The sequence below is a fragment of the Merops nubicus genome, unplaced genomic scaffold, assembly GCF_000691845.1.
Source record: "Merops nubicus isolate BGI_N331 unplaced genomic scaffold, ASM69184v1 scaffold36583, whole genome shotgun sequence".
Taxonomy (NCBI): domain Eukaryota; kingdom Metazoa; phylum Chordata; class Aves; order Coraciiformes; family Meropidae; genus Merops; species Merops nubicus.
The window spans coordinates 5,962-25,157 of NW_008597510.1; the positions used below are offsets into that span (position 1 = coordinate 5,962).

Sequence of the window (19,196 nt, forward strand, 5' to 3'; positions counted from 1 at the left end):
TAACTACTAGCTGAAGAGCTGGTCTCTGAAAAGAAAAGAGTCTCAGGACAGTTAACATGCCATGGGGAAGGGGGGTATGTGTGGTCAGCCTGCCTCTACTCAAACAAGCCTCATTCCTGTTGCTATGGAATTAGTGCAGAGCTCCCACTGACAGTGAAATTAGGTCCCTGCTTCAGTGCCGACTGTTGGTGGCTTATCCAGGGTGAAGGTGAAAGAGCTCTGCACCCCTTAATCCTTCTATCTATATCAAGGGCTGAGCAACATGGCAGAAATATCTCCTTTCCTTCCTAGTGCTCAGAGGACATCCTTTTGATCAGAAATAGAGTCCTCAAACACATCCTCCCCATCCTTCCCCCACCACCCCAAAAGGCTTTGTAAGCACTAGGAATTGGCAATCAGAGAAGAAACGAGATGGAGCTGTTAACAGGAGGCACACACCAGTAGCTGAAACAAGCAGGAGGGTGCTGGGAAGTCTCAGCCATCCCTATGGCTGCTGATAGGGCCTGCTTGGCTCTGGATGAGGGACAGCAGCACGGGAGCCTGCCCTGACAAGCAGTGACTCCAGGTTGGCACATGTTCCTCTGTCTATGCTTAAGAGATGTTTTCTTGCCCTCAAGGGCTTGTGGGCATTGGTCCCACGGGACACGTGGGGCAGCTATCACCACCTCCCCCCACCAGAGAGTTTGGCAGCTGGGCCTAGCTCGGGTGGTCTGAGATCAACAGCAGCCCATGGGAAAGGCCTCAAGGCTGCTGTTGCTGGGAGCTGGACAATAAGGAGCCGAGCACACGCGGGCTAAAGCACGAGAGCAGCCGGGCCAACTGCCTGCCCGTGCCAAAGGGATTCGGTGCCATGAGAGTGTCTTCAGCCTGTTTCAGCTCATGTGGCATCCCTCATTGTCTGCTGATGACAAGCCCTCCCTATTCTTTCCAGCCAACTGGCAAAAGTTACTTACCCTCCCCTTCTCCCCTTTTCAATTAGATGTTAATTTATTTACCACTCCTGAAGGATAAAGAACATACATCACCAGAGTTCGAGGCAGCATGAACAGGTAGGTGTGAGTAAGTCTGCTTACCTCTGGGATCTAAAGGAATATTGTATGTGTCCCCAAGAACTACAAAGATTAGGCAGAGCAGAGAGAAAAGGGGAGGGAGAAGAGAGAAAAAGAAACGTAAAGTGCAAAAAGACAGGTTAGAGACCACCATCCCTTTGAGAACAAAGCAGATATTAACACAGAGCAGCCGCAGACAGCCACACAGGAGAGCAGGAGGAGTCCCCCCAAGGCCACAAACAGAGCGGGGACCACAGAGGGAGGGCAGAGTCCAACCTCCTTCCTCTGCTAGAGATGTTGTTTGTATTATCATTGTACTTAACAAGACGCCTCATCCCCAGTCAGTTGAAACCCACTTTCAAGGCCAAGGAAAGCTTTCCCTCATGCAAGCAGCAGTTTGTTGGCCCTTTAAATGAACTGCACAGGCCACATAACCTTCCCAAAAACCTGACCAGAGCTTTGCTCTGAACTTGAGCATCCCTGCAGGGCCCTGCAGAGCTGCTCTGTGGGCAAGAGGAAGGGACTGGCATCACTGCATTCAACTGATGAACTCTGCTCTTGCTACCTCTTGAGGCAAATGTTGCAGAACCACCTCTGTGTGTGTCCCACCACCCAGGCTCGCTGTGGGAGCCACCTAACCCACCTGCAGAGACCAACCCCTGAGCCAGCAATGGGATGCTGTCCTTACAGAGACACCCCTGGGGGCAAGTCACCATCCCAAAGCAGATGTCTGTTTGCAGAAGCAACTCCCCCATTAAACTCCACTGACATAATCACCTCTGATCTAATGCTGCTAGGTCTAGGGTGACGTCAGGTCCACACCAGACAGGGACCACAACTTCACCAACATGCAGTAACCAGTGTCACTCAAAACAAGAGCAGCTCTGCCCTACGTGGGTGCCCCATGCTGGGCCAGGCCTTGCTTTTGGAGCAGGTGACAGAGCACAACGCTGGCAGCAGGCAGGGAGCATCTGGCAGTGGACGGTCCCCAGGGCCTGACTGCAGATGGAGAGAACAGCATCAACAACACGTGCACCGTGGGTCACTTCACGTGTGGCTCTGAGCTCCTACAGGTCAGCCCAAGTTACCAGATCTGTTATAACTATGCTGACTTCAAGCTGTCACAATTGACCAGCCTGCAAAGAGGCATTTTTCTCAAGCTGTCTTCACATGGCAGGATCCCTCTACACCTGACGAGACAACCAGCCACAATTAAAAAGGAAATGGTTTGTGTGTCCCAGTCACATTTTGTTGAACTAAAAAAGCCTGTGCTACCTTTTGAATAGCTCCTATGACAGATCTCTACTGCATGACAGCATGGCAAGACTTTGAAACAACAGTGCTGACATTACGATTAAGGAAGGGCATGGGAAACAGTTGGTTTGTCCAAGAAAAAAAACTCAGGACAGAGAAAAACCAAGGAGAGAGAGTCAAGGCACAGGAGGATCTGAGCACACTGAGCTTGCAAGTGGAAAGGGCACAAGGCAGTAGCTAGAGCAGATGTGGCAAGAAGCAGAGGCATCCTGGCCTGAGTTAATTTAGAACTGGCAGAATCTTCCAAGCAGAAATTGCAGATAAAAGTCTTCAGGCAGCTGTAAGCTTTCCCCTTCCCCAGTGGGCTCCCTAAGCCTTCCTAAACACCAGGTAGTGGCCTTCTCAGGTCCCTGGGCCCTGCATCTCCATTTCTCCACCACTCCACCCAGCTCTATTCCAACCTACTTGAATGCATGAGTTCCACCAATGCTGAGGGCTCACTAGAGAGCTGGGAGCTGCTGCTCCGCCCAGAACCTAGTAGGTCTAGCTGCTATGCAGCAGCATCCTGTTACATGAGGCAGGAACTCTCAGCAGCTGACCTCTGGAATTCTTTCTGGAATTAGTCTCTTTAGCATCCTGGAAAGCAGAGCCATGGGCATGTGTCACACCAATAGCTCAGGATTCTCAGCCTGACCATGGCTAGATGCTGAGGAGACTATTCCTGCTGCTGTTATACTCTGATCAGAGGATGTGGAAGAAGGCAGCAGTAATTCATCAACACAGTGTAATTGAAGCTAACTCAGATGGACCAACCACCCTCACTCCAGGACACAGGACCAGCCCAGGGCCAGATCCAAAGCTAAATGACTACGGCATCCTCTCTCAATGACACAGAGCACATCAACAATAAACACCATCCCAAGAGTATCAAACAGCAGCAAGGGTGGAAGACCAGCAGGGAGACACTGTGTCCCTTGGAGTTCTCCAGATAACCAAATGTGTGGTCATGGCAGATGGGAGGACAAGACAAACCACAGGGTGAAGAACAGGAGGAGAACAAGCTCACAGAACATGTTGAGGTTTGATCTCTTTAGGAAAGATGTCCAGACAATTTGGGGAAGGAACTGCATGCTCAAACAAGCCCCATGCATGTATGTACCTTGTGATGCCAACATAGCACCCGCCGTCTCCTGGAAATCCAACAGTTGCTGTAGGAAAAGGATTGCCTGGAAGCAAGGGAGGGAAGTTAGCAAGCAACCAACATTTAGTCTCCTGTGCTCTGCTATTAAGGATCACTTGGTGCCCCCTCACTTAAAAGCCTTCATGAAACATATCACACTACACTCCTCTGAGCTGCTCCGAGCTGTTCACGCACAGAGCCACATCATGGCTCAACAAGAGGAGCTAGCTCATCTCCACATGCAAGGCAGCCAACTGCCCTTCCAATGCCAGGACAGCTTAAGAAATCTCAGGTGGTGTTTTTCACAAAGGATGGTTCAAATTGGCAACACGTACGTTGCTGGTGAGTTCATGAACTGTCCCATCTTTTGGCATGTTATATTCCTTGTCCGGATCATTCTAAGGGAAGAGAGAGACACATGGGAAGCATGTAAGGAAACAGAAGGCATGTACAACACAAGAGCTGCTGCAAGCAGGCCGCAGGTTTGTTTATCCAGCCTCTCTCAGCACCCTCAGACCCAGCTCTTGCAGTGCCATCTCCTGGTGCTCACAAACCACAGTTCCCAGGCACCGGCAGCTCAGAACCACAGGGGTTTGTTCAGCATGTGACCATCGCTTCAGATCACTTACCAGGCAGTGCATTCACAAAGCCCTCCTTACACAGGGACAGTTTAACATGAGTCCTCCAAAACTTCTAAAGTCTGCAATTTTCCTTTAAATAGGATTAAATTCTGAGGTTGACTTGATATCTGCAGAGGCCTGGAGGCTCGTGGCTAATTATTTGTAGTATGCCTGTTAAGGGTCCTAGGCAGAGGCCTCCTGTATTTGAAAACAGCATTGAGCATTTGGTTTTTGCAGCTGACCATCCAAAGTGATCCAGCAAGCTCCTGCTTCAGAGTCTGAAACTACATGGTCTCATGGAAAGCTGAAAGCTAAACTAGGGGTTTAGCTAGAGGAGAAAACTCCTCTTCCAAGCCTGCTGGGTCTTGCCACAGGGAACACTGAGGAGAATCCTACCTTGATGTTGTCTGCAAACTCTTCCAGTGCCTTTGCACCAGTGGTCTCCATGGAGGTGATCAGCCCTGGCAGTTTGTTCTTAGTGCCCGCTGCAGTTCCCTGGAATAGTTCCGTAACAGATCAGAGGAAGAAAATAAACAGATTCTGAACTTCCACCTAGCACCTGCCCTCCCTGATACCCCACCCCCGCATCTCATTCTCAATTTCTCACATGCCAGGAGAATATCTACTGCATGTGAAATCCTGCATTCTTCTGCCAGCCAGAAAGGGAAGATGTTATGACTCTAATGGTGACCTAAAGGTTAGTGCATCCCAGTCACCAGCTGGAAGCAGATGGAAAGGAGCCTTGCTGGACCTAGTTGCTGAATTTGATAGCTGGAGAGCCTTGTGGCACAGTCCAAGCAGGCTCTCCTCAGAGCAGCCCATCTTCAGTCATCAGTGAGCACAGTCTAAACTAAGCTCAACAGTATCAGAGATGAAATCCTCAGGGGCCATGTATACAGCAGAATAACACAGATGGTCTATCACTGGGTCATGACTTGAACTGAAAAGAACTGCTGCTGAAAGACACCAAGCTGCTGGTTCACCATCTAGGAAAGGAACAAGCTGCCTTTGTACCCCTGCCAGCCCATGCTGGAGGACAGAAGCAGCATGGCTTTGTTCAAAACCACTCTGATAACCCCTTTCAAAAAGTCCTCCAGACAACGCAAGCCACAGGACTCTTTCCAATTCCATCACACTTACCTGCAAGACCTGGTCAAATTCTGGCTTCATCTGTTTAAGATGCTTAAGGATGGGGAAGATTGTGAGCACAGCTGAATAGTCATGTCGGATGATGGCTTTCCGGGCAGCTGACACAATGTTATCCCCCTCCATGATCAAGTTATCCAACGACTCCTGCAACAAAGCCAGAGGGTCAGAAGGAAGCGGAGTGACTGGCCCCAGCAGCACCAGGGGCTCACTGCAGGATGCCTGTTACGGATGCCAATGTAGCTGATGTGTCTGTCATATCCAGTAAGCAACTCTAAGCACGTGTTCTCCGGGGTCTGTGAAGGTCCTGGTTCTCTAAACAGGTCTTGGAGGACAACCCTAGCAGTGGTGGTGCTCTTGGGCACCCACAGCAGGTGGTGGAACCCACATCTTCACGATGAATAGAAATGAGGATAGACTTTGTGTGTATCCTTTACAAGAGCAGCCAAGCAGAGAGGCTCAACCAACCTGGATGAGAGAGTCAAAGGTCTTCTTCTGGTGGTGCTCCGGGACGATTTCTGTCAGGAGCTGGTACTCGCTCTGGGCCAGCTTCACAAAGGCACTGACACAGTGGATGTAGGCATCAATCTCGATGTCGAAGACGTCGTCCCTCCCTGCAAGGGCGAGATGGCTCTGAGAGAACAAAATCTGCACTGAGCTTCCAGCAGCTCTGCGCACCCCAAGGCCTCGGATTACACAGGGAGCACACCATTCTTCTGGAAAAGGCCGTTCTGCCTTTACACCCATCCTTGTGTGACAAAAAAAGAGTCGTCTTCTGACCAAACCTGCCTGTGGGTTTGTGCATGGGAAGCTACACATACTCTGCAGGAAGCATGCAAAGTCACCTGCAGCTCAGGAAACAGGCACATCAGGACATCAGCTCTTTCCAGCCTCATGACAGAGGGCAAGGTTGGAGCTCTTCTGGGATACAGACTAAATTTAATCAAGGGCCTGAACACAGAGTACTAAACTCAGGAAGGTCTGAGGTGAATAATTCAACATCTCTGCTTGTATTTTTAGAATTCTTTATCTCCATCTGTCATGCAGATGAAGAACTGCCACTTTGCATCAACATTTCTGGCAAATCAAGGCTGTCCTGGAAGGCATCCTCTTCCCACAGGCAGAAACAGAAGATAAAAGCCAGGCAGATGAACATTTAAATCCTATGAAGCAGGAATATCAGGACAGCTAGGTGAGATATCCGCCACGTAATGCTGCATACAGATGCAAATATTTGAATCCTAGCATATAAACACCTCAGACAAAATCCATCAAGGAACCTACGTGGTAGGCATAAGAAGTGCCAATATGACACAAAGGCCTGCACCAACTCATGCCAACCACTAGCTGGATGCATTGGCAGGATGAACACAAACAGCTTTGCACCATCTTGCATTACTCATACCCCTGTACTAACCACTACAAGCCACTGAGATGACATGGAGAGGCCTTCTCCAAACTATAGGCTGCTGCTTCTCTCCTTCCAGCAAGATCTGTTACATTTGATGGAGAAAGAACCAATTCTTCCTTACACTGACAGGCCCCTCAGGCTGATCTTTTAAAAGTTACTGTCAAGCAGGGGACACACAGACATGACGTGGTTTTACAGGCTTCCCAGGGTGGAGAGTGTCCCACTGTGTCACATCCCACACGTGATCCCGTTCCTGTCGGCCTCACCTCAGCACCAAACCAGCCAGCAGCTACCTATAGGAAAGTGCCCCTCAGCATGGTGGCCACCAGTTGGACAAAGTTGGAGGGTCCCTGTTTGAGGGCTTGGGATGCGTGTGATTAGTAGGAGTGAATTCTGCTGAGACGAGCCAGAGCTTCTTAGCCAGAGAAGGCTCCAGGACTGCCCACGAAGACAAAGAGCCCCTGGCTACGAAACTCCCGTGGAACATGCTGGAAGGAAGGGAGGTTAGGCAGCTGGTTACCAAGTGACAACGGGGTACTTACCGGCGGCCGGCCCGTGCCTGTCGCTCAGGGCATCGGAAAGGTGCTTAACTCGTAAATCATGCTCATGACCTAGTGAGATGTCAGCCGGCACAAACAGAAGGCGCGATTTATCCAGGGTGGTTACAGCATGGATGCTCACACTGGCTGGAAGCTGCTTCAAGCCTGGCTTATTTCAGCTGATGGACACTTGTTTTTTCCCCCTACATAGTCCCAGGAATGCTACCTGACCAAATCCCTTTGTTGGGCTATGTAGCGGCAGCAACCTTTTGAAACCTGATGAGAAGTGTGAGTTTAAGTCATTTATTAGGCCACAGGAGTCCTTTGAACCTCATGCCATAAGCTCCAAATGCAACAGCAGGCACCAGAAGTGCAATTTGCACCCACAACTGTTACAAATCCAAACTCAAAGCCCATCTCCTGCTCAGGAGAAGAATTTTTTTCCCCCAAAATGACTGATGTTAGCCACCATCTGGGATTTAGTAAGCTATAATGTAGGTGCTGAAGAGATCTACTTTGGATGCATACCTAACAGAAGGCTGAAAGGTCTCACAGATGCTCTTTTCCCTTCTCTGGTACGACCTCTATGAACAGAAAAGATCAGAATGTGGAAAACAACCATTTAGGTAGGTCTCCACAGAGAAGATGTACAGGCACGATGCACTGAGCTTGCTGTGGCCTGACACTTCAGCATCAGGTTTGGAAAGGTCACTAGAAAACTGAATGTCTCAAAGTCCAGGCAAAAAGAAAAGACAACAGAAACACCACAAGCAGATGTCATCAGAGCAGAGCTTCCATTAGCCAGGTGGCTAGGGTGGGTCAACTGCTTTAAGGTAACATTCTGCTCCACCATGTTTATGGAGACTTCGAAATTCAGACACTGAATTCAGAAAAATAATTTGGCCTTCCAGCATCTCTTTGGTTCCCCGAGGACAGCTGTACCTATCCAGTGCTGTCCACCAAGCACCAGGCTAATGGAAGTCCCACCTGGAAAAGCAAGGCTGATACAGAGAGAAAGTCAAGGGTGAAGTAGCTAGAGCTGTGATTACCTTCCATAGGAATGAGGTTAGAGGCCCCCTTTTTCCCATCTAGACCATGCTGAGAGTACTGTTTCAGAAGGTTCTGAGCCTTACGGATCGTGCCTGTCACCAGAGCCAGAGAGAAGAGACAAGAAGACCTAGAAAATGAGTGAAAGAAAACAAACCCAGAACACCAGCCCTCCACCAGCAAGTCACCCAGGCCCAGCAAGAGGTTGCTGGGCACCAATGAGCATGCTCAGTACAGGACCGTGAACCCCGAGCTCATGTCCCAGTGTGCAGGTACAACGGTGTCTCCAGGCTGTCTCCCTCCTTTGAGGGTGGGGACACGAATCCCAGCCAGGGTTACAGAATAAGGGAGTGCTCAGATCTGGTGAGGGAGACGACAACACCAGAGAAGGGAAGCAACAAAGCACCCTCCCCTTTAATGAGCTAGTTTAAGCTGATGCTCTGCATCCAAGTGTGTAAGGCTTATTGCTCTTCCTCAGCTGTGGAAGCAGAGCTTTGCAGGACAGGCAGTTCCTGCCCAGCAACACGTTGCCTGCTCCCCAGAGCCACAGTCGCAGCCGGCTGGTAGAGCTGCGGAGAGAGGTGCCTTTCTGAGGGGTGCTTCCTGAGCATGCTCAACACAGACCCACCAGGAGCCCCACAGCCAAGACAAGGAATGATCTCTGGTGCTACAAGAAGCGATAAAAGGGTGACAACCTCTGGGCTGGAGAGAGAGCAATTGCAGCAGCAATTCCCATCACAGGAATCACAGAACAATGGATGCTGCCCACCCATGTCTAACTCGCATTAAGTCACCCTAAGCCCCAAGGCACTTCTCTTCTAAGGAACTGCAAATCAATTAAAACCATGGAAGAAAAAAATAACACTGGGTTAAAAGATTTATACTCAACACACACAAAAAACAGACAGAACTGAACAAAAGCCAATGCTAGATATACAGCTAGAAAGCACAAAACAAAGCATTAATGTGACAACTGAAGACTAAACACTGTTTCCACATTAAAAGGTTAGTCGTCATGCAACAAGCTGCAATTATCACACACACATGGACACCCTCTCACAGCAGAGCTTTGCTGTTGCCTGCACAACAGGGAACAGAAAGTTTTGGGAAGGTAGGAGTTTCTATAGGAGACCCACATGAAACAGAACTAGGCTGAGTAAACGAAGAGGGATCTAAGAAATAAAAATGCTGCGGCCAAAATGAAGAATTGTTCTTCTGCTTCAAAGTAATAACTAGTTCAAACCTGCAGGAACCTCTGCTTCCACCAGTAACTGTGAGCCACGGCGTGGCCTGGAAATGGGTGTTGGCTACCCAGATGCTGAGGACTGCTCTCCTGAGGGGAAGCCCAGGTACAACTGCTGCAGAACAGCATCCTTGGGCACAGGCCAGCTCCACCCCACAAAGGGACATACAGCACAGGGAAGGCAGCTTCAGGTGCCCCAGACAGTGCTTCTCTAATGGGGGAGAACAGGAGAGAAGTTCCCACTGAACTGCCAAGCTGCCTTAACCTGGTGGACTTACTATATTAAATTTTTCTTTTTTACCAGTTCAGAGTGTTCTCAAACATTTAGCAAAGAAATAAAAAAAATCATATCTATAAAACACCTTCTTCTAAGAAGGAAACTTCTCCACTCTAGACCCACACCAGGGAGGTGAGAAGACTTCCACCCTTGCTGTGCTGATTCATTTGCTCCTAGCTTCTGCCACAGGATCAAGTGAGAGGACTGTGCTGCTTCTTTCAAGCTTCCCAATGCTCATCACACTCAACACTTCCACTTTATTCTTAGCTCCCTTCAGAAACCTTAAAAGCTTGGGCACAACAGCAGCTTCCTCTGAGCAAGCACGGCTGTAGCAAGCTCTGGAAATAGGCATTAAGCTCCTCCTTACTGCTGTTATCATGGCCCAGCTGATGCAGAGCAGCTCAACCCAGGCATTGTTCTTCTACCAGCTCTTTCATCTTTCCCATTTTCAAGCATCCAGGATGGGGTGGGGGGGGAAATTAATTAAAAAAAAAAAAAAAAAAAAAAGGGTAAATTGGTGTGAAAACTAAGCAGGCAGTACAACTGCTGCTGCTGTCAACAGGATCTCAATTCCCAGGTATGCAGTGAACATCACCACCACACACCCAACAGCTTCTTCTCAGCTGAGAGCTGAAATGGCTCTGCTGTGTTGTACTTGCACAAGCCCCATGGCCTGTGTTTGCACTGTGTTTGCTCAGTGTGTCCAGTGTTCCCAGGCACCACTTCAGTGCTGTTGTATCCCTCTTACTTAGCATTGTAATTAGGATTTAATAGATTCTAGTGGAAGCCTAACGCTTTTGTTCCAGGATTGTTTTCCCCCTGTTAGGCAGCTCGCAAACCAAATGGGACTGTGCTTCAGCTACTAATGAAAACATCACATTCGAGCTCAGCAGTGATCAATATGGGAAGCAGGATGCAGGAACAGGGTCCTGATTCTGCCACAGACTCCCCAGCCTGCCCTCGGGTAGCACCTCACCCCAAGGTAAACTGGAGCACTAAGGAAACTGGAACAGGGCTCCCCTATAGCTTGAAAAGAGCCCCCAAGCTGCCCAAAAGTTAAAAAACACCTGAAACATTTGCTCCTGTGGCCCAATTGTTAAATAAAGGTGCTTTGGGGCTCACATGAGGCAGAGTTTTCCAATTGCACATCACTATCCTGGTTCTCTTTCTCACCAGGCAGTTATCTAACCAAGCAGGACAATGCCTCTCCTCTTTTCTTTAGCACCAGCTGCAGGAGTCTGTCTAAAACTGGCTGAAACTCTCTGGCTATTGCTTGTACCAGGCTGGATGCCTCCATGACATCTTCTGGCCCTGTCCTTCCCCAGCCATGCAGAGCTGCTGAGCCACCTGCTGCTCTCAAGCCAAGGAATGAGCACCAGCTCTACAGGCACCCCAGAGAACCAATATTTTATGTGCATATGTTTGCAGCAGGATGATTTGGGAGCCTGAGCACACTTGCCTCTGAGACAGACTGGTGACATTTCAAGTGGAAAACTACTTAAAAAAAAAAAAAAAAAGCCCACAGATTACTTCAGCAGTTCAGCTTGACCTGGCAAGTTTCATTTAAGAGGAGACAACTCTACATTAGAAGCATCTCCAGTAGTCAGACTTTCAAATGGATGCTGTAACAACAGGAGACTGTACAGGGTACACCAACAAATAAAACAGTACCAGAGAGATGAAGACCCTCTGAAACAACACATGAATATGGAGCACATTCTCCAGAATCCAACACAGTACCTGGGGGAGAGGGGAGCTCTCTGCCTTGTCACCCCGTCCCTAATACCTCACCTTCCCTCTAGCTGTGGCCTATCTTGTGCTTTGCTTTGAAGGTAAACAAGTTATAGCAAATCAGATTTAGCTTGTTATTTATTCCTTGCAACAGGTTAAAGTGTGCATTGGGGTGTGCACTGGGATATTCTTCCTTAAGGACTAAGAAAACCAACTCACTTGTTGGAACTGTGAGAAAATCCCCTTGTCTGAAACCCAAATTGGCAGAACTTAACTTACTGAAGCAATAGCACACAAAAAAATGCCTTTGTCCATAGCTGAACAAAGGCTAAAACCAGGGGAATCAAACACCACCAGATGAGCGTTGCTATGAAGAGGGCCACTGTGCCAGTGTGCAGAGGCTGTAGGACCTCCACCTCAAGAGCTGTCCTTGAAAGCTGATGAACTGCAGAAAAAAGAGCGAACGTCTGCTCAAAGACTATTTTTTTTCCCCCCTTAATTTTTAATTTCACTTAAGTACAGTTTAGCAGCTGTAAGAGATGGCTGGTATATGAGGTTTAACCACCCTTGTCCTTCAAGGTGCACTCTGGTTCTCTGTCCTTGTTCACGGAAGACTGGAGACAAATGAGCCACTATTTTGTTCTTGAGGTTAACAATACCCCAATAGATAATTTGAAATGCTCTTTCCTTCCTACACTGTCAGCTCTCTGTGCCTTCTACCCAGCCCATTTCCAATTAAACTGGGAAAAAAAGACATGAAAATCTCCTGGCAAATCTACAGCTGAGACACTCATCATGACAAGTAATTTGGGATGCCCAAATGCATCCATTTTGGAGAAGGCTTGTTTGAAGGGAACAAATGCTCATGCTCTCAAACATATGGGCCACTTTCTATACTCTCTCTGTGAGCACCCAAGATGTGAGACTCATTTAAAAATCCTAGTGTTTTTATTTTCAATTTCCCCATGACAAAAAATCTCCATCTCTGACTATTTACCTAGGCAAGACATTACCATTTGGCAGGCTGCTCAGAAACATTTGCTGACCACGCTGACTTCAGAACAATCAAAGCCCAGAAAACTTTTCAGTATCAGGTGATAACTGAGAACTGTGGACCCAAATCTGCAGCATCTGCCACCTTGAGTTCCCCATGGCTCAACTGCAGATCGCCACCTGGCACCTTTCCAGCAGAAAGCTACTGAACCACACAAAAATCACTTTTACCTATTGTAATTATGCTGTTGGGCAGGAGCCACTCTTCAGGAGCAGAACACAAATGATTGCCAGCAAGCTTAGGAGCAGTTTTAAACCCTGTTTTTCTGCCATCTGCAGCATAGTTATTTCTCCTGAGCAGGAGGATATTGTCCTCTACATGTCTCCCAACACCAGGGGAAAATTCTTATGTATGTAACCACCTGCCAAACTCCAGAGGAAAGCCAAATGTTGGGGGGAGACATGCCCTTGTCAGGTGGTTCTCTGCTGACAGGAAATCCACCAAAATCGGCAGACTGACTGTATGCATGAACTGCAACTTGCAGGTCAGCTTTCAGAACAGCTCCATGGCACGGCAGCAAAGGCACATGTTGATTTTAAGAGACCAGAGGGGTCATCTCTGGATGTTGCAGCCTTCTCTCTCCAAATATCCCAGGCACACCCTCTGCTTTAGCAGGAAGAGGCCCAGCAAAGCCCCTCCACACAGAGAAGTGAAGAGTGAGCACCAGGGCCAGCACACGCACACGTAGACACACGTTACCTGGGATGAGGACTGCATTCACATCAGGATTATAAAAATAAACACAACACAATTAAAAATGGGTATTTCTTTTCCTCCCTTTCCCCATACCACCCATTCCCTATCCACATTTCTTATCACCTCCCCAAACCCATTAAGAATATTTGGACAACAAAGGAAAAAACACCAGTGTGAGAGAGTATTGCTCAGGTAAGGTCTGACTTTCATCACTCCTACAGAGAAGATAACACGCTGCTGTGACACACAGTGGGACAACATGACTGTGCTGCTGTGGGAGGTCCATGCTGGCCCTCCTCCTGGCCACGCTCCCACTAGGTGGCACGTTTCACAGCCAGAACTCCAGCTCTGTGCTCTGGTACATGGAGTGACTGGCCTCACCAGCTGCAGAAAATGCAGCAAAACTCCATTATGAGGAGAGGTGGAATAACAAACCAGTCACATTCACAGCTCTTCTGAAGACAGGCTGAGGCAAAAGCTTTAACAGCCCTTCCAGAATTCAGAAAACTTTGGATCTCATTTCTGTAGGCACCTACCTAGTTCCCACCTCAACTCCTGAGGAATTCTTAGTTATGAATAAATTATTCTGTGAGGAAACCAATGATTAAAGTGATGTCTTTTGCCAGATCTGAGTTTTCCACTTTGCTGTGTGTGGCAGAGCCTATATTCCATATCCCAAAGGTGAAGACGTGTTCTCAGATCACGTTGTTCTATAGCCCTCTCAGCTCTCTTTTTACTTATCTCTTGTCAAGGCAATGGCCTTTTCTCTCCCTGTATACAGGACCTCTCTCCTCCATCCCAAAGGACAGACCTGTGCACTTCACATACACACAGACAGATGACATCTGTCATCTCAGTGCTGAATCCTGGGCTTTTCAGTGCTGGCTGAGCTCTAAAATCTCACCCCTGCTCCTGTCCTAGCAGCATGTTTTGGACACAGAGGCTACCTCAGCAGATATGGGTCTGATACACAGCACAGTGACCTCTCCCTTCAGGGCCTCACCTGGTCTCTTGACTGGCTTTTTGGTGGGGGTGTCCTTCCTCTTGTTCTGAATGGCAGGGGAATAGGGCACCCCCGTGGAGGAGCTGTTCTTACGGAAATGGTCCTTCAGCCCCTTGATGGAGCGGTCGAGCTGGACAGAGCGGATTTGGAAGTAAACAGTCATGAAATCTAAGGAGACAAGGTCCAAACAAGATTATAAGCAAACAGAGAACACTATACAGTAAACCAAACCTTTCCTGAAACACTCTGTGCCCTCCCACCACGCACAGTATTACATCTGCACACCACTACCAAGAGCACATCAGCTGTGGAACCGATGGGAGATGTCTGTACAAGACCCTGTCAATTCAGGTGCTCAGTTTCTAGCACGAGAGACTTTATTTACACACTTCTCAGGATTCAGGAACTAAAGGAGGCACTCATCATCTGAAAGCAGAATACAAACTGACAAAATATGCTATACATGCTCAAGTCACCTTTGATCAAAGAAAAATTCTTAGGAAGCTTTAAAAGAAGTTTGTCATACTTGGTAAGCACAGCCACCCCACTCAGAAGTAAATCATTGAGGTGGGGGTGATTCTAGTAGCTGTGTGTATGGGAAAGGACAGGTTTCTGGTAATGACTCCACAACATCATTCACTCCCAACGAAAAAGTTAACACAGGAGTATAAAGCTGTAAGCAGATTTTGATGCTGTAGAACAGGAAGAGACATGTACTAACTGAAGAAAGTCTGTGCTGCTTTCTCTCCACCCTTGGTCACATTTAGTACAAAAGGTTCAGATCATTAATAGTTTCCAAATGGGAAAAAGCGCCCAGTGTCTTGCACATTTATAACACCTGAGCACTAGGTAGTTGCTGCACCTTAAAGGGATTGCTGTTACAAGCCAGGCTATGCATTAAGAGAATCTGTCTTTTATTTACACAACTCTTTCTCTCATGGCATCCACACGGAGATCATTCTGTTCAACTGATGAACCACCATTTCAGTCTCACTATAAATGCTGTAAAAAACAGCACAATCTTAAGGCAGACTGAACTACTCACTTAGAAAGGTGCCACTCAGGCAGTCACAAGTTCTGCTACCAAGAGTGCTGTGACCCACAGTTTAACACCCGAGCAGAGGCTTCAGGGCTGAAGGTGTGTGATCCACAAGCTAAGCTGTGCAGTACTACACACAACCCTCAGCACTCTACTTTTGGTTTCAAACACCTGTGGCAAGCAGCTGGAGAGCAACTCGCCCAGCACAGAGCTACAGGGGAACACCACCTGGCCCCACCGACCTTGGTTCCTGCCATTCTCCACCAGCCAGCCCGAAATGCGGATGATGTCCTGCAGGACACCCTCTGGGAGGTGCTCCAGGGACATCTCCTCCTGTGCCTCTGTCTCATCATCCCCGCTGATCAGGTCCAGGATGAGGATGGGTGGGACTGGCTTGGTGTGGCGCGTCATCAAGCTGCGGAACTCCGATTCCAGGGACTCCTTGCCCCTCTCAAAGAGGGATTTCTGACACAACACAGAAGGACAGAAGCAGCACAGGGCTTCTACAATCATTCACTCACGAATATTTCTGCATGAAAACATTCTGCAGCATTTCTAATCACAGTCAAGTATCACATGCTTCAAACTCCAACAATGCTTGCAACTAAGAGATTTTTAAAGGGAATTAAATAAAAAAAAAATAATGCTTGGGAGTTGCTCAGTCTTCTAGTGGGATTTAAACAGATCTCCCACTCTGCTCAAGCAGTTGAAGGACTGACAAGAGCTACTCAGGAGGAGGTTCAAACATCTCCAGCACACGTGTGAGATATCCTTTCAGAAGCCCTGCTGGCACAACGTGGAGAGAGAGAAAGAGAGAGAGCGCAAAACACCACTAGCAGAAACGCTGCTGAGTGCAGACTTCAACAGAAGCCAAAATAATTGTTTCTTCAGCTGTCCCCAAACACCTTCTTCACAAGGCAGCCAGCCTATCAGCCTCTCTGAACAGCAGGGCTACATCTGTCCATCTCTCCCCTGTGCCAGGTTCCAAGCTCAACACCTACCACACGGTTCAGCTCTGGGCTGTCTGGATTGTTGTCCTGGAAGTATTCTACTGCCTTCTGGATTTTGTCCATGCAATTCAAGTATTCCTCCAGCCTCCCAGTGGGGCTGAAAACCAAAAATAATAAGCAGTGCCTCAGGAAGCAAAGAAAGAAGGCATCAAGGAATCATCAGACCAAACACAGGATAAAAATAACATGGAAAATGTCAACTCCCTTCTTTTCAACTAGAAGATCACAGGATTCCCTTTTGCCTCCACTCAGTGCCACAGCAGAATGCCCAATCCAGCAGCAAGTGCAGAAGAACTGACAACTGGGCAGCACACAACCCCCAGCCTTGTCTTCCTCTCCCAGACAAGCCTCAATGGGAAGGGAGAGGAAGCTGCACATCCCACCCCAGAGAAGGGCCATCACAACACCCTCCTCAAGTCAGGCAGCTTTACTGTGGACTGATGGTGAGGAGAGTGTGGAAGGGTACTTGGAACATTATGATGAGTGTGTGCAGTCAGCTCCCCTACCTCTGTCATGAAATCATTAAGGTTGGAAAAGACCTCCAACATCATCAAATCCATCCACCAACCCAACACTACCATGACCACTAAACCATGTCCCAGAGTACCACATCCATGTGTTTTCTGAACACTTCCAGGCATAAGGACTCCACCACTTCCCCAGCCAGCCTAAAAATTCAATAGGATGAAGCTCCCTAGCAAGAGCTAGATGCTCAACTCACCCTTCCTTTATGATCTTTTCTGTGTCCTTAGCCACATGGTAGTAACTGATGACATGATCCAAGCAGGACAGGGTCTTCTCCACGTTCTCCTGCAAGCGCTGCAGGTTCTCTGTCTGTTTATGGACAGGGATGATCGAGTTCTCCAGCTTCATCAAACGACTTTCAAAGGAGGAGAGGATAGAAACCTTGAGGCCAAGAGAGAAACAGAGAGCTGAGGACATCCCTGCACACTGATCCATACAGTACAGCAGCAGTTACAGCAAGGCCATCGGGGACCTTTGGGCCCCAGCTTCTCTTCTCGGGCTCTGCTACTAATTTGCCACAGCTCCTTATGTGGGTTGTTTAAGCCTGATCTATACAAATTTCTACTAAAAATCACAAAACGGATCAACTGCCACACAGAGAGGGGCCAATCCTGAATGAAATATTTGTAAAGCACGACGATAACGTTCCAAAATCATACTAAGGAGAAGCAAAATGTTATTTGACAGCAGAAAAAAACCAATCCACAGGAAATCCCTGGAGCTGCCCAAAGAGAAAAAAAAAAATCACAAACCTGCATACCACCAAGATCCAGACACGAGATACACAACACAAAGGCACAGGACCAGTATAGTGAGAACCTTCCTTTCTATCACAGACATTTTGTTTTTAAAAGGGACTGTGATATTGCTTCTGAAAGGTGGAAAACCTTAGTAAGCTCACAGAGGGTCCCTTAATGTCATCTTCTCTGGGCCAAAATGTAATTCTTTCAAAGATTTGCTCCTGTATTACGTTTTCCACACCAGCACTGCCGCTCTGACTTTCTTAAAGCATTGAGCTCCAGTCTGGACACAGTCCACTAGCTGAGAGCTTAGATGCAATTAGAAAACAATAATTACTTTCTATCTCCCAAGGAGAAGTCTCACAAATATAAAACTCCGAATAAGACCTGACTTTATGAAGCAACAACATGATGCTGCTGCACAAACCAGACTGGGGTCTATTAGTACCTCTTCCTGAGACAGACTGTAGAGAAACAAAGCCAACAGCTCATTTGAGTCCTCATCTCCCCAGGAGAGAAGCTTGGGATTGAAGTTTTCATCAGTTTTTCCTTTTGCCCAGCCAGCGAAGTGTAAAACACAGATGCAGAGCAAGCAGCTCATTACTCTGCGTTCCTCAGATGAGCACAATGGTAGCCTTGAGAATAGATTCTCCTAAGAAAAAGTAAACCCAGGCCCAGCAATAGGGCTGAACTTCAAGAACTTTCTTACCATGTTCTTTGTAAGCTGGTCACTCTTCTCAAGGCTCTCTTTGATAAAGGACAGAGTCTCTTCTTCCTGTCAGGAGGATGAAAACATAGCCTTCAATTCTGCACACTAAGCATATAAGTCATGCAACATTTCATGTAGGTTTTTCCAATTTCTGGTAAACATGCCAGACAGCAAACCATGCTTGGTCTGATGCCAAGGCCAATTTTAATATGCCACTTCTTAACAGAAATCAGGGCAATTGACCCAAGGTTAGATACACATAATGTAATGAGTGAGGGTTTTTATGGATTGTTTCCTTTCAATACCATAAACCTAAGCACTGAGAAGTCACAGCACAACATAAAATTAACACCTTTACCACAGAGGCACAGTGCCTCAGACCAGTTTCCCTGCCACAGCACAGGTGTTGCACAGGCACCATCCAAATCCCACACACAGCCATAACTCAAACAGCTGGAAAGCAACTACCAAGAGCTGTTTTCAATTCACCGAAGTCCAAAAAAAAGGGGGGAATAGACGTCGCCAAGGTTGGCCTTACAGGCTTCCTGAAGGGAGAGGCCTCAAAAGCTACCAGTGGGAGTCCAGGCCCGAAGTGGGGAACAGAGATGCCCCTTCACCCCAAAAACCTGCAGGGTACCTGGGGATGCTGCCAGGCCCAGAGCAGGGTGGCCATGTCTTTAGGGGTCCCGGGACGCCCCTAGTCCTGGAGGGGGCGGGAGGAACCTCCAGGCCACCTCCCGGCCCCGTCTCCGAGGCACACCGCTGAGACTAGGAGCGGGGGAGCCAGGCGCAGGCCCCGGCCGGGCCGGCAACAGCTCCTGCGCGCAGTCCTACCTGCTTGAGTTTGCCCTCGATCTCCCTCCTGCGGGCCGACACCTCCTCGGCGGGAATCATAGTGCGGCGGGGCCGCGCTGCGGCCGCTC

The 19,196-nt window shown here is 48.2% G+C and overlaps 1 protein-coding gene across 7 annotated transcripts in view; it reads right to left on the reverse strand.

The window, feature by feature from the left end:
- The window catches only part of EXOC7 (exocyst complex component 7), a 22,330-nt gene extending 3,150 nt beyond the window's left edge, over window positions 1–19,180 (reverse strand). Inside the window, exons 1-14 of one of the 7 annotated variants that reach the window (XM_008936728.1) lie at window positions 19,108–19,180; window positions 18,274–18,339; window positions 17,021–17,205; window positions 16,291–16,396; window positions 15,532–15,754; window positions 14,251–14,418; window positions 8,249–8,341; window positions 5,718–5,863; window positions 5,244–5,396; window positions 4,500–4,598; window positions 3,819–3,881; window positions 3,463–3,529; window positions 1,074–1,112; window positions 1–25 (exon numbers count right to left, since the gene is read on the reverse strand). The exon at window positions 1–25 is cut by the window's left edge and continues 71 nt beyond it. In XM_008936728.1, the coding sequence (XP_008934976.1) occupies window positions 1–25; window positions 1,074–1,112; window positions 3,463–3,529; window positions 3,819–3,881; window positions 4,500–4,598; window positions 5,244–5,396; window positions 5,718–5,863; window positions 8,249–8,341; window positions 14,251–14,418; window positions 15,532–15,754; window positions 16,291–16,396; window positions 17,021–17,205; window positions 18,274–18,339; window positions 19,108–19,167 (1,493 nt within the window). In that variant the 5' untranslated portion in view covers window positions 19,168–19,180. Of the gene's footprint in view, window positions 26–1,073; window positions 1,113–3,462; window positions 3,530–3,818; window positions 3,882–4,499; window positions 4,599–5,243; window positions 5,397–5,717; window positions 5,864–7,198; window positions 7,272–8,248; window positions 8,342–13,250; window positions 13,263–14,250; window positions 14,419–15,531; window positions 15,755–16,290; window positions 16,397–17,020; window positions 17,206–18,273; window positions 18,340–19,107 lie in introns of all 7 variants that reach the window. The other 6 variants (XM_008936727.1, XM_008936729.1, XM_008936732.1 and 3 more) reach the window with 6 other exon arrangements.
- Window positions 19,181–19,196: the final 16 nt, after the last annotated feature.